Source organism: Solanum verrucosum, unplaced genomic scaffold, assembly GCF_900185275.1.
Source record: "Solanum verrucosum unplaced genomic scaffold, falcon-dt-bn FXZP01000261.1, whole genome shotgun sequence".
NCBI lineage: Eukaryota > Viridiplantae > Streptophyta > Magnoliopsida > Solanales > Solanaceae > Solanum > Solanum verrucosum.
Genome location: NW_026019969.1, coordinates 12,861,437 through 12,880,137, shown reverse-complemented (window position 1 = coordinate 12,880,137; position 18,701 = coordinate 12,861,437). Strand labels below are relative to the sequence as shown.

The 18,701-nt window shown below is 33.1% G+C and overlaps 2 protein-coding genes and 1 pseudogene across 3 annotated transcripts in view; all 3 read right to left on the bottom strand.

Annotated features, from left to right (window-relative positions):
- LOC125815375 (probable LRR receptor-like serine/threonine-protein kinase At1g67720) overlaps nt 1–18,701 on the bottom strand; it is a 191,655-nt gene that overhangs the window by 136,478 nt on the left and 36,476 nt on the right. The window lies entirely within an intron of this gene.
- Nucleotides 111–8,011, bottom strand: LOC125815390 (B3 domain-containing protein At3g19184-like). The gene is made up of 7 exons (XM_049494853.1): nt 7,771–8,011; nt 7,494–7,592; nt 1,794–1,825; nt 1,542–1,701; nt 1,121–1,327; nt 907–969; nt 111–375 (listed from the first exon to the last, which is right to left on the bottom strand). The coding sequence occupies exons 1-6, from the start codon at nt 7,909–7,911 to the stop codon at nt 934–936; spliced, it is 675 nt and encodes a 224-aa protein (XP_049350810.1). The 5' UTR covers nt 7,912–8,011; the 3' UTR covers nt 111–375; nt 907–933.
- Nucleotides 9,772–15,424, bottom strand: LOC125815383 (B3 domain-containing protein At5g42700-like; annotated as a pseudogene). The gene is made up of 8 exons (XR_007442169.1): nt 15,280–15,424; nt 15,109–15,183; nt 13,247–13,278; nt 12,964–13,135; nt 12,653–12,859; nt 10,619–10,703; nt 10,318–10,509; nt 9,772–10,242 (listed from the first exon to the last, which is right to left on the bottom strand). The product of XR_007442169.1 is annotated as a B3 domain-containing protein At5g42700-like (transcript).

The following is an 18,701-nucleotide window of genomic DNA, read 5'->3' as shown; positions in this document are numbered from 1 at the left end:
ATCTCCTTTTTAATGTTTTGTAAAATTTGAATGTCCCATAACACCCATTAGTTAACATACTGCTGTCCGTCGGGAACATCAGACAAAATCAGAGACGTCCCATAAATTTATAAATGACCTAGATAAATAATAACTAGGACTAAATACAGCCTGTAAACTAAAAGGAAAAGCTCCAGGATGAACAAAAACTATTGCACCATACGAGTGGCATGGTTGATTTTCGGCATTAGTACTAAGTTATAATGTCAAAGGAGTACTCAAGCAGCAATAATAATTACAGTGATGCTTGCTCCAGGTTCCTAAATAATTTAGATATCTACAACGAGAGAAGGGTGATCCCAAAAGCTACACTCAGGTGTATGGCATTTTTGTTCCCTGCCAATCGCACGGAAAAAAAAGAAGCATTAGTACCCAATATCATTTTAGAATGAGGAGTTTCTCTTCCTCATCATGAACTAGATTTTAGCTCTTCTAGGTGTGAATGTTGAGGACAGATGAACAACTTAAAATCAAAGAGGATGAAGATAGTATCCAGCATGATTCAGAGAGCTCCAGTGCTAGTAAGACAGAAATGGAGAATCTATGCCTTCGAATGAGTCAGTAATAACAGATTAGTCGAATGATGGAACAAGACACAGATAGGGAGGGAATGGCCAATCAATCATCAGTTGACCTTACTTTGAACCAGACATGGAGATCTCAGCTAACTTCCTGACATAAGAAATGGTACTTCTTTTTCTTATATGATTTGGCACACAGTTTCCGGTCAATCATCAAAGGGAATTTGTCAAAGCGGATTAAAATGTGGATTCCTAATGGATTGCTCGCGATGCAAGTCGTGTAGTCACCCTACACTGGAAAACGTAAAATTCTACAGCAAAAATCTCTTGAGATGAAATTGCTTACTTGATTCATTTCATTATCTTTTGTCTCCTAATCTTCCGCTTGATTAACCCTTATGATGTAAACCTGAAATTCCAAGTAGAGAAACCATGTAGGATTCAAAGCCTGAGGCAGTGCCCTAATCTAGAGAGTACAGTTGTATATTTCAGATGTATTTAGAAATAGATTTGTTAGTTGAAAAAATATGCAATGACGGTACATAAGATTCTCAGTTTACCTTAAATCTTGTTGGCGCAACCAACTGAAAAACTAGTGCATCACCATCAACTAATTCATGATCAAGGGCAAACCCCCTCCATCCACCACTCAGACCTGTCTTCAACACAAGGTATTTTGTTTGAAATTCATCTCCATTCTCATCAACCAAGGTGACATATTCGTCGTGTTTAGGGAGATGTGTCTTGCAAAAATGAACAGGAAGACCCTAGAAAGAACAACCATACTTGAAATTAATAAGCTATACCTAACCCCAAACTAGTTTGGATAGACAAAAACTGTAACTTAAAGAAGTGGTAAATTCTTACAGAGCTAAAAGCTTTCAGAGAGAACAAACTTAATAACTTTTCAAAGAATACCATTCAGCAAGTTTATCATTTTTTGATGAAGATTCAGCAAGTTTATCATTTTCTTTCACTTACCAGCCAAAACCCACCAGTTACATGTGATTGCAGCATAGGTTTCACAAAACTTGGGAAATCAGCATCAAACTCTGATTGCAACTGCTCTGCTCTTCCTATAGCATACTGCCTATCTTCGTCTGCAGCATAGATGCGATTTAACAAATCTTTTCGCTTGTAGCTGTAAACCAGAAAGTCACATTTTAGGCCCACATTGAAAATGCATCACTGAATACTCAAGCAAAAAATAATTTTTTTCTTCAGGAGTCAAACCTCCTTGGTCGTCCCAAAGGTTCAATAAGAACCTGCCAGAATCAAGATATACATACATTACTATGATTGATATATCAATTAGAGGGAAAGCAATAATTAAACATAGTAGAACTATATAGAAAGTGGCACAGTATTATTGAATACTATATAGCTAGATATTTATTCGAGAAGGAACACGAATCAATCAAAAATTCATACCATGTGTGTTCGGTAAGAAGGAAAATGCTTTCTAGTAAAATAAGTGGGTCTCCTATTTATTTCTTGTGCTTAGTACGTAAGTAAAAATTTCTGTCCTAAAAGCATTTGTATATAATCTAGACAAACACTACGGGAGGTGGGGGTGGGGAAGTAGGGGTGTGATATTGGGGATAGGGGATAGGGAGTCTCAGTGAAGATGAGATGTGTTGGAGGAAGGAGGACACAATTAACATGGAATTGTCACTTCGGAACTTATTTTTTTCATACTTCCATTAAGGAGGTCATTTTCCTCATTTGTAGTGACCTAGTTTTTCAGGAGTTTTGACTAACTGAACATGAAAAAATTGGAAGTTTCGTGCATACCAAACACACTCTATATGTTGAGAACATATAGAATGTCTTACAACTTGGAGAAATCTATCTATCTATACTACATTAAAAGTGGAAAGCCCTCTAACTTAAAGTCAAATTACTAATCTACTCTCCCCATTACGCTTAAAAGCTCTAATAACTAAAATAAACTTGCTACCTGTTCGTATCAGCCTGAAGAGCTGCAATACCCCCTCAGCTCTGCTCCCCTGTTTAGTGGCAACTCCTCCGATACGCTACACAATTCCTTTTGTGTCAGTTCTTCAAATGCCAACTACAAACAGGAGAATCAAACTTTCTGCTTAATTTAATTCCCATTCATCTGTTCCGATTTGAAGGCATCTACCATCTGCTTTACTGCGGATGCAGCTAGCGACAACTGTCTCCGTCAAACGCAAAGTGTAAGTCAAAATTGCTACATAAAGCTAGATAGTGAATACCGCGCTTGAATGCTTTTAATTTCCCCCATGAACTCAGATAGACTAACCTCTTATGTCTAAACATCAATACCCTTCCCCCACCCATAATCTTGAATAACATTCCATCCCAAGGCACTTTTCAATTATTATGATACTTTAAAATGCTATCTAGATTCTGGAACCTTTCCTTTTTATAATGGATACCCACATCCTCATGAATTACCAACTTTATCACTTTTCAAGTCTACCTCACCTGATAAGTAACTACTCATTTTCCTGCTTAGCCATACTACCATCTTCGACCAGTCCTACACTTGTAGATAACAACTAAATTTCCTTCTAATTACCAAATCTGAATTTTATTCCAGATTCTAGATAGATCCAGCCTAAAAAAGGCTTGATAGCTTTTCGATCCTATTAGCTAAGGATACCCGCATCCTCAATGGCTTACCAACGTTATCACTTTTAAAGTCCTCCTTCACGAAGACTAATTACTACTATGCATAAACCACCAATTTAGAGCTTCCACAATAATCAACCATTTTCAACCGCAAAACCTAGCACGCATACTTACTGCCACACTTGGCGCTTTTAAATTACCAACTCTAAATTTTAACACATGTCCTAGATTGATGGTAGCTTTTAAATGCTAGATAGACTTTCTATCGACCACTTTTGAAGTCTTATGATCTTTGACTTTCAGAGTGGTACATTTGAACTATAACTATTGCATATCCTTCATATTACCAACTCTGAATTTTATTACAAGTTCTAGATTGATGCAACCTTTTAAATGTTAGACAGAATTTTAATCCATTTTGTTAAGGATACCCGCATCCTTGGGACTTACTAACTTTTGTGCTTTGGAAATCTTTCTTACCGAGGACTAATTTCTACTATGCATAAACCCCCGATTTGGAAGTTCGACAATCGTCTACCATTTTCAACTGCAAAACATGGCACACTTATTGCCACACAAAACAGAAAGAAAAAAAGCAACGCACTTTAGGATTAATGTGAGGCATTTAAAAGTTTGCTAGACTTTCTAAACATTTAGTTAAAGACACATGCATCCTCTAAGCTTACCAACTTTGTCGCTGTAGCTAAATCTTAAACAAAATCCACCTTCATTGTAAACTTTAATTACAGATTGAATTTTTCAGAACACTTCAAGATACTCCCATCTTCGAATTTCAGAATCATGTTCACTTGTGAAGTAAACATTTATTGTCTTATGACACACTATATGAGTCACATTTACTTACTGCATTTTTACTATCATACTTCCATAACCCTCGCTATATGATCTCTGATTCCTGTGATGGATACAATGAATATAAACCATACACATCTAAACCCATGGTATAAATGTGCATGCACATATTCATACAACCTTAACCATTTAATGACTTCGTGGTTTATCACCTTAAATTTTGAGTCCCTAATTTTGAAACGCCCACTAAACTACCTGAGGTTCCCACAGTTTGGACGCACACAAACATCTCCCAAATGCAGATTCATTTTCTAGAGAAAACACAGGCACACCTGAGAACCAAAATAATTGTTCTAATTCAATCATACACAGAATGATTGCAAATAGCTATTCGTAATTTATTTATAGTTTAAATTTAATGGATAAAAGACATTTAAAAATAAACTAATTCTCTATTATATATCTATATTGTACCTTGGGAACTAGAAAAACATATCTATATCGGGCATTCTGGCAAATATCAAGTCAAGGGGTATGAAGCACGGGTGATTATACAAGTGGTGTACTAGCTGCGATATAACCAAGAGGTTGTACCACTCATTCAAGATTTGACACACCAGTACAAACAAATGATACAAGTCAGCGTAGTCAAAGGCGCGCTTAAGCCCTGAAACGAGGCTCAAAACGTGTTGAGCGCTTCGCCTCGCTTTATGTGCGCTTCAGTATCGTCATCAAGGTTCTAAGACAAATGTTTTCTTGGCAATGAACCTCTACTAAAGAAGTAACACTAAACAATTGATATATCACTTTATCATAATTGCTTTTCAATTTCTTTGGTCATATATTTGTCATTCATGTTTATAATTATTAGTCTTGGACTAAGCATATATATATATATATATTTGTATTTTTTCTTCCTTTGCATTAAAGCTCATGGTTTATTTGCGCTTAAATCCCATGGACCTTACTGATACAAGTATGACGAAAATGTCAACACAAAGTGGAGATGCTAAGTTGAGCGAGCAACTAAAATAATAATATGGGACGAAGCACTCATGGCCAAGTGTCACACAATTAAAACAATTGACAGGAGCTTTAGAGATATAATGGATGTCAATGAATCGTTTGGTGGAAAAGCCATGGTCTTCGGAAGCGATTTTTCGGCAAGTACTTCCAATTGTTCCTAAATCTACACGAACAGAGACATTTAATGCCAGTTAGATGAGATATTATTTGTGGCCTTTGATGGAGAAAATCCACTTCAAGACATATGCGAGCAAGTGTGGATCCCAGTGTTATCAAAGGTGCACCTTAAGCGTGATGAAGTGAAGCGAGGCTCAAAACGTTTTGAGCGCTTTGTCTTGCTTTATGTGCGCTTCAGTGTTGTCATCAACGTTCTAAGGAAAACGTTTCCTTGCCAATGAGCCTCTTATGAAGAAGTGACACTAAATAATTGATATTTCACTTTATCATAATTTTTTTCAATTTCTTTGGTCATATATTTGTCATTCATGTTTATAATTATTAGTTTTGGACAAAACATATATATTTGTATTCTTTTCTTCCTTTGCGCCTTTTTACATTAAAGTCCAGGCTTTATTTGCATTTTGCGCTTAAAGCCCCATGGACCTTAGAGCATTTTTGCATTTAATAACACTGGTAGATTCCAAATCCAGTGACTTCTTACTCCATGTCAGAAACGAGGAAGAGCAAACATTAAAGAATGGCTTGATACTAATACCAGAAGAAATGGTTGTCAAACACAAAGGTGATACTATTACATAGGAAAGCTAAATATCAGAAATATTCTCATCACTACACCAAAATGTCAATTTGGCAAAGTTTATAACAAATGGGGCAAACTTAGCAAGTCGAAAGGAATATGTGGATCAACTAAACGAGATGTTGGTATAGAAATTTCCCAGAGATAGCAAAGTATGTATATGTTTTGACACTATCAAGAAAAATACATGAATACTTTAACACCAAATGGTCATCCACCACACAGGTAATGTGTAGAAAACATGACTGGGAAGTTAACCATATTTGTCTTCCCTTAAACAAGTTAATTCTAAAAGAAAATGTGCCAATCATCCTACTTAGGAATTTGGATCCTTCAGATGAATCATGCAATGACTCACGAATGGATCGCCACGGGTTCAACAACATCATACATGCAAAAATTACAATCTAACAATCCAATGACAAGCAGATGTGCATTTCGAGAAATTATCTTCCACCACCTGAAAATGAAAGATATCCTTTCAAATTTGTTCGCAAACAATTTCCAATTCGACTATTCTTTGATATGACGATAAATAAAACACTAGGACAAACAATCCTGAATGTTGGACTGTATCTACTGCAACATGTATTCTCACATGGCCAACTATGCATTGCCCTTTCAAGAGAGATTTCCATGTCAACAACTATAGTGTTGATTATGACAAAGCAACCCAAATGAATTAAAGGAATATACACCCACAATATAGGGTGTGTGTGGTATGGAGGAAAACATCATTTTCCCTATGTTTGGTTGATCAAAATGAATGGAAAATATTTTCTTTAGGAAAACAAGTTCCTTAAAAATGAGGAAGATGTCTTCCCAAATGAAAGTAGGGATAACAAGTTGTACAAGTGATATTCCAAATTTATTATCTCCTCCCACCCACCTAATCCACCCAACCCCCACCCCTTGACCATCCCACCGCCCATTCCCCATCTCATTCCACCTCCATAGTGTTTTGCTAGATAACATATAATTGTCCTTGGGATAATATTTTTTCTTGCTTACTTACCAGATAATAGAAAATAAGTAAGAAACCCACTTGTTTTCCAAGAAATCAAATTCAGGGGAAAACATTTTCCATCATAGTTCATACCCAACGCACTCATAGACTATAAAGAAGTATCAGGTGAGCAATGTTCCATTACATGCTTATACAACAAAAAGGTATACACAATCTCCGACACTAACTAAACTAAAATAAAAAAGAACTTAAAAAGCCAAAAGCTACTTAAAATAATTCAATCCAAACACCCACTAAGAATGTTCATCTGTAGAGGTATAGATGATACAAAATTACCATGACGATGGCAAACATGTCCAGACACAATGATCAACATGGATGATTCAAAATATTATCTACTATATTCTTTTTTTGGAACTGGTAACGTAAATAGGAGATAGATGTGGTTTACCACTAAGCCAGGTAGAGTTTCTGGACTGGAATGTTATGGGACTTATGGCTGATGTGACAATTAGGTTTATGGCATGTGAGCTGCATATGGTTCTTTAGACACATAGCTATATAATAAATGTTCATTTAAAGTATACATGAAAGATACTAAGTGGAAACCCACATCTATCTCCTATTTATGGGTCAAGTTACACCGGAATAAGTGGAAAACACTTCTGATATACTAGGTCCGGGGAAAAAAATCGAATAAACGAAGTCCAAAGGAAACAGTAGTAAGATACAGAGAAAGGAAATAGCTTACTTCTTTATAGTTGGGAGGAGGTTTATCCGCAACACGATTGGACCTTCTCACAGCAGAGCGATCCACCTCCTGCCTAACCGTCGGCTTCACCTTCTTCATCTAAAATACCCAAAATCACATTTAAACGAATAAGTACACGATAAATCGATCAATCAATTACACCGCACTCCCAAACTAGTTAACATCGTCTATATCTATTCCGCTCTATTCGAGGTGCATTCACATAAACTACAAGCATAAACGAGAGAGAGACACACAGAGAGAAAGAGAGGCATACAGGAGAGGGCTTAGGGCTCGTAGCTTTGTGAACATCTTCAGCGAGCATAGTTAGCTTCAGCTCTTGCCATCTCTTCTTGTTCTCTTCGATTCTCTTCAATCGGCATTCTTCGTAAGTTAGCTTCTTCTGTGATTCCGCCATTTTTCTGGTTAGAGAAAGCAGAAAACGTTTCAACAAAACTAGGGAGTAGAAGGGGAGAGAGGGGGGAAAAGAAGAAGATGATCGGACAAAGATGCTGCAAAGGATAATTTAAAACCCTCGATTTATGGAGAATATAATATAACAATGCCTCGTTTGGCTCCAATTTATATATTTTGAATTTCAAATGCCACTAGCTCTCTAGACTCTCATATAATACTTGCACTAATATCTAAAATTTTGGATTAGACCATAAGTTTTGATAAAATTTCTTTTTTTATTAAATTTTGTTGTTTGGATTAGATAATAAGTTTTAATAATATTTTCTTTTTTACCAAATTGAATATAATAATTTATTTGGACATGAAATTATGGACATGTTTGATCATAGATATTGTCAAAAAAATATTTAGGAAAAAACGTGACAATAATTGTTCGATCATACAACTTTTTATTGTCTTATTACTTATTAGTATTTTTAGCAAACAATCTAAATTCCCAAATAAAGAAAAATACTTAAAATATATTGTCATTTAATAATTAAAAAAATGTCAAAAGAAAAAGATTTTTTAATTAAGAGTGGTAATTAGAGAGGGGTGAGTTATGAATAGTTAATTTTTGTAAGACATGTAAAGAGTTTTGTTACATATAATAATTAAAGCTAAGCAATAAAAGAGCGAGGTGACATATTTGATGACAACATCACTATTACTTATTATTTTCTTAGAATTTTGAACTTTTTCCTTGTAAAAAATATATAGTTTTGCTTATTAACTATTGATATTCATTTCATTTCCTTATATGTCTATCTTCAATCTATTAATTATATTTTTTCCATTTTTCATTTCATTTCCTTATATGTCTATCTTCAATCTATTAATTATACTTTTTCCACTTTTTTAAAAAATCGTTCTCTATTTTTCTCTTATTTCTAATTTAAAATAATTAATCATACAAACTATAATCTGTTTATAATATTAAGCTTTGACCAAAAAAACTTCTAAAAAATGTATTAACTTTCCTAATTTCATTTTCTTAAATGCCTCTCTTCAATTTATTAATTATATTTTTTCCTTTTTTAAAAAAAAAATTCCATGTATATTTTTTCTTATTTTCTGATTAAAACATTAAAGAATTAATCATCTATATATATATATATATATTATTGAAACTGGATAATAAAAAAGTAAGGTGAAACTATGGGCAACTTCATTATTTATCTTTTTTCCTAAAATTTTGATTCTTCCCCCTTAATTTTTGACAAAAGTATTTGTAAAAAATATAGTATAACTTTTATTATCAATTATTGATATTTATTTTATTTTCTTAAATTCCTCTCTTTAATCTATTAATTACACTTATTTTAAAATCTTTTCTATATTTTGATCTTTTTTTCTAATTAAAGGATTAAATAATAAATCATCAATATATAATATCAAATTGAATAATAAAAAAGTAGGGTGAATTGGTGATATGTCTCATTGGACAATATTAGTATTAATCCTTTTTTTTCTCAAACAAGTAATGCAAGACAAAGATTAAAAAGAAAAAAAAAACTTTTCTTTCACAAATAAAGTGGACTCAAAAGTATAAGATTTGAGTTCACTTTTTCCTGAGACCAAAAAGAGATGCCATAAAATTAGTATCAGTGGTGTGAGACACGTAATAAGGATTTTATTATCCTAACTACATCAACATATCCAATATATTCTTACTAGTGGAGTTTGAGGAGTGCAGAGTGTGTGCATACTGTAACTATCTCATGTAGATAGAGAGAGTTTTCGAAAAATCCTCAACTCAACTGCATATCACCTAACGAGAAATACAAAGTAAAACATGATTTTCGAACAAATTTGAATTTGTAAATTTCAAATGAATAAAAGAAATTCATTGATTAGTACAGTTGTGCAGATATGCAAACTACATTTCCTGTGTGCGTCTATGTACAAATATGAAAAGTGTACATATCATACGCTATCATCTCAAAATTACATCTTTCAAACCTATAGGGCAAGGTATTAAGTAGTATAGTTTTTAGAAGCACAAAAGCATTATACATCCAAAAAAGATCTTCACTTCTGCTTCATTCCAGCCCTTTGTCATATATATATTCATCAAAAACTTTTGTTCTCTTTACTTCTGAGGTAACTATAAGTTGTTCTTTGTTGTAATTCTTCACAGCTTCTCATGATAGAACTTGTTAGTACAAACGAATGGTCAGAGTCCTCCGCCATCTCTACCTACAAGCTATGCTCTTGTGAGGGTTATCATGTAAAAATGATGTTTCGGAGCAGCATATTTCATTAGATTGCAAGCGGTTGGTCACATCCGAACCTGCAATGGACCCTTGCACATCATAGTGGTCTCCAAATACATTTATAATGCAATGGAGTTAAGAGTGTTTCATACCTTCAAGAACCTCGGAATCCAAATCTTCACTGTTATTTTCAGATTGATGCTCTGAAGGTGAAACATTTAAATCAACAGCACAATGGCTGTCATTCTGAACATGCTCTTTTGGTTTAGATAAATCAACGAAAAAAGGCTCTGCCAAATGCTTTGCTTTCTTTCGCTTCCTATTATCTTTCCGTACAAGATCTTCTCATTCAAAACAAGAAGCAAAGAAAGAAGAAGGGAGATCAACAACCAAATCTGGATATCCTCTACCTTTAAAGCAATAAAGGTGGACAAGCAGAAAGGACAAAATTACCAAGTGATGTGTTCAGAGTTTCCCAATTCATGAGGCAAAGAGCTGCATCTACCACTTCTTGACCATTTACTCTGACTATATAGACCTAGAAACATCATTCTTAATAATCAGAAAATGCATAAATGAAACCTATTTCTTAAGGTTATTGTGGTTGAGCATACATGCGGAAGGATCGTAAGAGTTTAAAAGAGCCCCACTTAATCACACTATCACAGATTCTAAAAAAATTAGACTTCCTATTGCTTTCCCGCCTCAATTTACCTTCTATCATTTTCATTGCCAAAAATCCACGAGTTCTTTCAAAAACTGTCGAAGCAATCAAGTCAAGTTTAACTCGCAAGATAATCAATCAGTAGCCAGTAAAATTATCATATTCTACAACCTTAATTTTGCAAGCAGAACTTATGCTGAGTTTTACCCCCTAACCTGTCAGCCTTGGCTGCAATTTTGACTTTTTTTGGCCAAAATTAACCCATAGTCAAAAATGGATTTCAATATTTATTTTGCCAATAGCCAATAACAAGTAGGGCCCATCGGCAAATTAGACCCTTATGTTAAATCTAGCTAGATTTTGGAAGATCTAGTATTGGGACATCGGATTTGGTGGTACACATCGTATTGAAGCGGGGTGGATGAAATGAAGTTTCACATATGGTGTCTTGTGTGATAAGAATGTGTCACTAAGATATAAAGATCAGTTTTATAAAGAGGTTGTTAGATCAATTATATTGTATGAGGCGGTTGACCAATTAAGAACTCGCACGTCTAGAAGATGAAAATAACAGAAATGAGGATGTTGATATTGATGTGTGGGCATATACAAGGAGAGATATGATTAGGAACGATGAAATTCGAGACAAGGTGAGAGTGACGTCTATGGTGAACAAGATCAGAGAGTGAGACTAAGATGCTTCGGGCATGTGAAGAGCAAATGTATAAATGCCCTAGTAAGAAGTTGTGGAAGGTTGGCCATGGTGGGTCTGAGGAGAAGTTAGACAGGCAGAAGAAATATGTGAGAAAGGAGATTAGACAAAACATGATATACTTGCAGCTTAACGAGGACATGCATCTAGATAGAAGGATATGGAAAATGATTAGTCAAAGGCTAGTAGGTAGTTGAGCATTGTCTAGTTTTCTTTATCAATATTATTACTACTACCCTCTGTTATCTTTTCTTCGATTTTTCTTTATTACATGTTGTTTCCTTTGCTTCGATATCGTATTATTTTTTGTTGCTACTGTTTTTTTTCTCCATTATTTTCATTATGGCTTCTTCACTACTATATTCCCTTTTCATATATACTTTAAGATGTTTTACTTGAGATGAGAGTCTATCGGAAACAAGCTCTCTACCTTCACAAGGTAGGGATAAGGTCTGTGTACAAACCACTCTCCTCAGACCCAAGTGGGATTACACTAGGTATGTTGTTGTTGTTCTCCGCCAATTCCTTGAGTTGAAAATCCCCCTCACCCCAACCAAGAAGGCAAACTTATATAAAGTTAGTACTCCCTCTGTACTAATTTATGTGATGTAGTTTGACTGGGCATGGAGTTGAAGAAAATGGAAAGATTTTGCAATGTTCCAATACTACCCTTGAATAGTACACCTTTGTGGGCTTTTTGCCAAACAAGTAGGACCCAATATGGGTAAAATGTTGATAATTTCATTATAAATATTTGCCAGAAATGTTTTATTCTTTTTGGGACCGACTAAAAAGAAAAGTGTCATATAGATTGAGTCAGAGTAAGTATTATCTTTTATAACCAATATAAAGTACTTAGTAAGTTAATGTTATTTAAACTCAACATGAAATCGATAATTAACTATTCTACTTTTTTCAATTTTTGAACAATTATTATAGATGCCTCTTTACCAAACTCAATATAAATATTATATACAAACATTAAAAGTAAAATTACAAGCAAGTCTAAGAGGTCATCTTTATTAGATGAAACAAAATATCTCCATTCCTCCAATAACAAAGAAAAGTTTAGGCTTAAACCTATGTAGGTATCAAGAATTTGAAAGGTTACCTTCATTTTGCAAGGTTCAATCAAGCGAAAAATCAAAAGATCTCCTTTAAGTAGTCTGTGAGAGATGGAAAATCCTCTCCAACCAGCACTTAAACCATTCCTTTCTAGAAGATAACTTGTCTTGTACTCATTGCCCCATTCATCAACCAAAATGACTGTGGTATCAGAACTAGGTAAATGCATGTTGCAGAATGACTTTGGAAGATGCTACCGTTACAAAAAGGAATGAAGTTAGAAGAAGAAGAAAAATTGTTTAAATTCTATCTCTACTAAGTTTTTACTGCAAAGAGGTTATATGATTTCAGACTTACCAGCCAAAATCCATGAGCAACATTCGAAGGGAGCATACACTTTGCAAAGCTGGGAAATTCATCTGGTAGGCTTGATAAAACCTTTTCTGCTCGCTCCATAACAGAATATTTAGCTTCAACATCATCATAAAGGTCATTAATCCTTGTCCTCTTTGACCCCTTACGTTTAATGCTATGAATTCAACAGATTCAGAAATTTGCTTATGAGTAACCATCAAGAAAGAGAGAAAAGTGGAGATTTGGGGGTAGGAAAGAGAAAAAGCAAGTCAAATAAAGTGCCAACCTCTCAGCCTTCCTCGGATGATTAGATTTCACCTGTAAGACAATGCAAAAATTTCTGTTACAATTCATAGTCAATCAATAAGAAAAGGGAATCACACCATTTCATCAAAAACTATATGTGACACTCTATTTTTAAGCCAATAGCCTCAAACCTTGCATCCTAACAGATGTCCAAATCATAAGATAAATAATGACATTTGACCAGGCATGTAGGAATTTACTGCTTTAAGAGGTAGACCAAGTGCACGTAACATGCAGAAAACTACTTTAAGGAAAAATTAACGAAAACATAACTCAAGGTGCTAGTACAATAAAAATAACAGTTCAGTAATCTGTGGGAAGTGTTCATCTATTTTGTATTTGTAGCATATTTGGCGACATGGCATCAACTGATCTACTAAGTACCACAGAGTTTCTAAGTTCTCGTATGAAGCTAGATTTTTACACTCTTGTGTGTATCTTCACCTAATCTCACGTTTATTCTAACTATCAAACTTGTCAGTATATGAGCGAATATAATCCAATCAACATTAGTAAAGTGAATCATAAAGAAAGTCAAGAAATGGAAGTAGCAATGATCAGTGAGGAAATCTAAGGCTCAATATGAAGTAATCACCACAATAATTTTACTCGAGGAACAAGTAAAACACATCTTTCCAGACTACCATTTTAAAAACCTTTGCATACTATCAAACGGCAGAACAATCACCATCAACAAGTCATAGTAAGTCTCGTCAACTTCAATTAGTTGTCTATCATAGACAAGAAGAATGAATACCATTGAGCACCACTATAGGCAACCAACCTAGAGCAACTATCCAACAAACTATAAGCAACTATATCACCTATGACTTATTTGTCAAGAGGGGACACAGACACCAAGGAACATTTGGGGAAATAGAGGCCACACATACACTTTACCAAGGAAATACTAGGAGTACACCAAGGAGAAATAAAAGAAACAGGAGAAAAAGGGATATGGGCAGAGACACACATACATACACAAAAGAAAGAAGACATGAGTTAGTGACCCTGCACAGATTCGTAAGCACTCTACGCTCTACAAAGGATACACACCCACCGTGAGCCTTTTCATTTACATCTTCCCTGCCTTTCGTTTATTCCTTGACCCCAGTCATCTTTCATAAAGCATGGGTTAAGGTTAGAGTTGCAGGCTCCCACTCTGACTCCTCGAAGGAGCCTCTTCATTCTTCTCTTTCCTATCTTTGGTACAAGTAGCATTAAGCAGGAGAACAACTCATGGAATCAGCTGCAAATGGAGGAAACCTGCACCAGTGTACACATACAGAGCGTGCAATCGCCTACTCTATCTCCTTACCATCCAGACCCATTTCGAGAACCACCATGTACAGTTGGTGGCTAGGGATTCATCTCATTCGTTAACAAAATAGCAGCGAAAGCATAGCGGATAATCCCACCATCTCCAAGTAGGAAATTATATATATCATCCAAGGGCAGAGGTAGAACCCAGATAGGAGTTCGGCTGAACCCATTAGCTTTAGCTCAAACAATTTATTTGTGCTTAAAAAAAATCATTAAACATGTATATATAATAAATTGTAAACACAATTATCATCACTTGAAGTCATCGTCGTTGTAAAATTCAGAACGCATAAAGTTGAAATCCTGACTCCGCCTCAACTATCATCCACATCCATAACCAATTAATGGATTTCAAGCCAAGCATTCATGAACAATTAGGAGCAAACCTAATCAGATCGGAAGTCAAGCACAAATCGAAAACGCACAAAAAAATCAATATAGCAAATAGAATAACGCATCAGGTTCATTGGATCCTAGACCAAAACAAAAAAACATCAATGAAAAACTGAATGTTCTCACTTGCTTCGCCTTAGATTTAACACTTCTAGGCTTTTTAGGAATCATCTTTTTCCTATCCAACTGCACCGTCTTAATCTGAAAGCAAAACAAACACAAAAAAATTTCAAAAAAACTCTCAAAAAAAAAAAAAAAAAAAAAACAAACAAAGGAATTAAGGTACAGAAATAAAACCATGGATAAAGGATCAGTTTGAGTTGAAGTAGAAGCAGAAGAATGTGAAGTGGATTTTAGTCTATGAGGTTCTACTTGTTGTTGTTGCCTTTTTTTACAACTTTTGGTACTAAGTTTTTACAGGAATGAAATTCCTCTCTTCCATGGATGTCGATTTAAGTTCTTAGCAGAGAAGGCTACCTGAAATACGTAGAAATGTATTTATATATAATTTTTTTTGAAACAGTGTGAAAAGAGAAGACAAAAGAAGAAGGAAAGAAGAAAATACAGCCAACCAAGACAAAGACAGCGAAATGCGGGCCAGTCAGAGGATGCTGCTACTCCTAGTTATAAAACTTGTAATTAAGTATTTGGTTAAAAAATAAATAAAAATAAAATGAAGTCGAAAAAAGAATGAATATATTTGAATTGGATTTGGACAAAAAAATGAAGTTTCAAATTTTCTAACTGAAAAGGTTTAAAAAATCCTAGCACGTATTTCAATTTTTCAAATTTTATTGACCAATATATATGACAAAATGTAGTCAATTTTTTAAAGTTAATTGTAAGTAAATTTGTAATAAAAATAATAATTTAGTAAAATTGGTGAAATTCACTGTCCAATATTTCTATTATTGTCATGATTTTTCACTTAGACATCTCAAATAAATTTGATACGTTTTAAACGCTTGTAGGAGGTCTTCTCTAGGTCATTTTTGACACTTCTCTTTAATTTAATATAGTATGTGTGCTTCACGAATTTTGAGAGCGTGAGGAGTTTTTTTTAGAATTTGTTTTTTCTCCTTCTCATTTATGGATTGCATCGTTATCATGATAGTGTTATGAATTTCAAAAATCACGATCGTATTTTGAATTTTAAATTTGTTTAAGTTTGAAATTCATGATCCTATCATTATTTTCACTATCTTTTTTCCTTTTATTTGTTTTGGTTTCTATTTTTATTTTCTTTTTCTTTTTGAAGTAGTCTGTCGACTGTAAATATGAATCACTTTTTTTTCTCTCTCTTTTATTGTATTAGTATTCCTTCTCTATTTCTCTTTGTCTCTTTGGAATAACAGAGTATTGCTAGGAATACATTATTTGGTAAAGATTTTAAATATATATATATTTGAAAATGAAGTTGGCTTTGGACATAAAATAAAGTTTCAAATTCTTTGAGTGAAAATTGAATTGTTTCCTAAACCTATTTCAAATTTTTATTGACCAATTTATGGCTAAACGCGGTCGATTTTTAAGTTAATTGCAAGTAAATTTCTTAATAAAAAGTGATAATATGTTAACCTATCAATTCGTAGGAATTTATAATGTTTCTTCTTCGATGAATTTGGACCTTTCATGGGCCATGGATGAAAGGAATTTATGCCTCAAGATTGTAATGTGTAATGTCATGTTTGAGATCGGAAACATTGAACATATCTGATTAATAATCAACAGATAATAAATCGAATCGAATTAATCAATATTTTATTATTTTAGTAGCGTTTAGCACATATAAAAATCATAACCAAAAAATCGAAGATCTGATTGAATCGAATCACCGATAAATATCCTACATAATACTTATCTATTTTTTTTCTTTTTATATAATTTGACACTAAAGACACTTTTAAAAGATTGATTACATATATAATCTACTTATTAATATTAACAAAAATAATTAGTCAAAAATAAATTATAATTCTTCAATATACTTTTTAAAAAAATGTTATTTGATAAAAAAAATTAAAATAAATATTTTTTAACCGTTGAAATATACAAAATATATATTGCTTCTGAGTCCACGGCTTTCGTCAAACATGGTACCTCTTGAGTCCAAAATTTAATTTCCCACTTGTCCACTTGAGGTATTTATTTACCCCTACTTCTCCTACAAAACTTTCCCATTTATTCCCTCTTTATTTATATAGCTTGTTTAGTTAAATTTTTCATATTTTCTCAGTAATTTTATATTAGAAGTTATTTAAAGAGTAGTTATAGTTAATTAATTAATTAAAAAATTATCTTTATTAATATTAGAGCAGTAGTTTGTATTTTACTCAAAGTTCTAAAGATATTTTTGGGGAAAAAGCTATTTTTGACGGTCAATTTTTATTAGTACTATTTGAAAATATTTATTTAAAAAAAAAAAAACTTGACCAAATATCTCAAATCTTTACATTAAGTACTTTTAACTCTTTCTTTTTATTTAAAAAATAAATAATATTCTAACTTCTTAAAAACGTGGCTAAAAATTCTAGCTTTCTAAAGTTGTTTCCAAAATTCTAGATTCCTTAAAACATGCTATTACTATTTCCACAGTCCGCAAAAAAAACTTTTTATCGATGATAGTAATATGCTAGACGCTAGTAGAGGTGATAAAATCAATCCCAATAATATAATTTATGGCAATTCGTTCAGTATTTTTCATGACTCTCATTTGTTGAGTTGCCTCAATTGAACCCAAATAATTTATCAAAAAATTTAGTTGCCTCAACGAATTGAACCCCACCTAACTCCGCCTATGCACGCAACAATATTTTCTTACATTCAATCACAGGTGTGATGATAATTTTAAAAAATGATGTATTAATGATTTCAATTCATACACTATAAAATGAGTAGAGAAGCTAGGTTTTGTTAATCGGATTGAATTATTATTTGTTATTGACCCATCTTGACTCAACAAATTTTTATCCAAATAAATTTTGAACAAATTTGATCTTGATCCAATAATTAATTTAACATATTTTGATCGTATAATCTTCACCTACTTTGCCAATAATTTATACTTATATTTTTCTCTCAAGATTTGGAAAAATTCATATTTAATGGGCGTGCTCTAAGTAATTTAGCATGTTTATAGTGTGATGACTTAAAACTTAATACATAAGGCACTTATTTTACATGACCAGGGACGGTGACTAATTGGCAAGTGACAAACTTGAGCAGACATTTGATCATAGGTATTGTGACATGGATTTAAAATTAATAATATTTATTTATGAAATATGAATAGAATTATAATTTCAAATGATGATTTGAAATTTGAAATTCTCCGAGAAATAAGAAAAGGGCAAACTACATAAATTTCATTAGGTTAGGTCCTAATTATTAAGATTCTCAATACTTTCAAATATTATTTTCTTTACCATATTTCATACTTAGGACACATGATTCAGAATCTGTGAAATACATGTATCTGTCAAAATTTTAAAATGAGATACATATTTTATTTATTTAAATTAATTGGTTGTAACTGATTTTCTAAATTAGAAGAGTAATTGAGGATTTTCAAAGTATATAAACAATTACTTCTGATAATTTAAATTAACTAAATCAAATGTAAGGCGGAATCAAGGAGTGTATCTATATTTAATTAATTTAATTTATTATTCTTTTATTTATAGTCTATTATTATTTCATGCATCTTTTATATATATAAA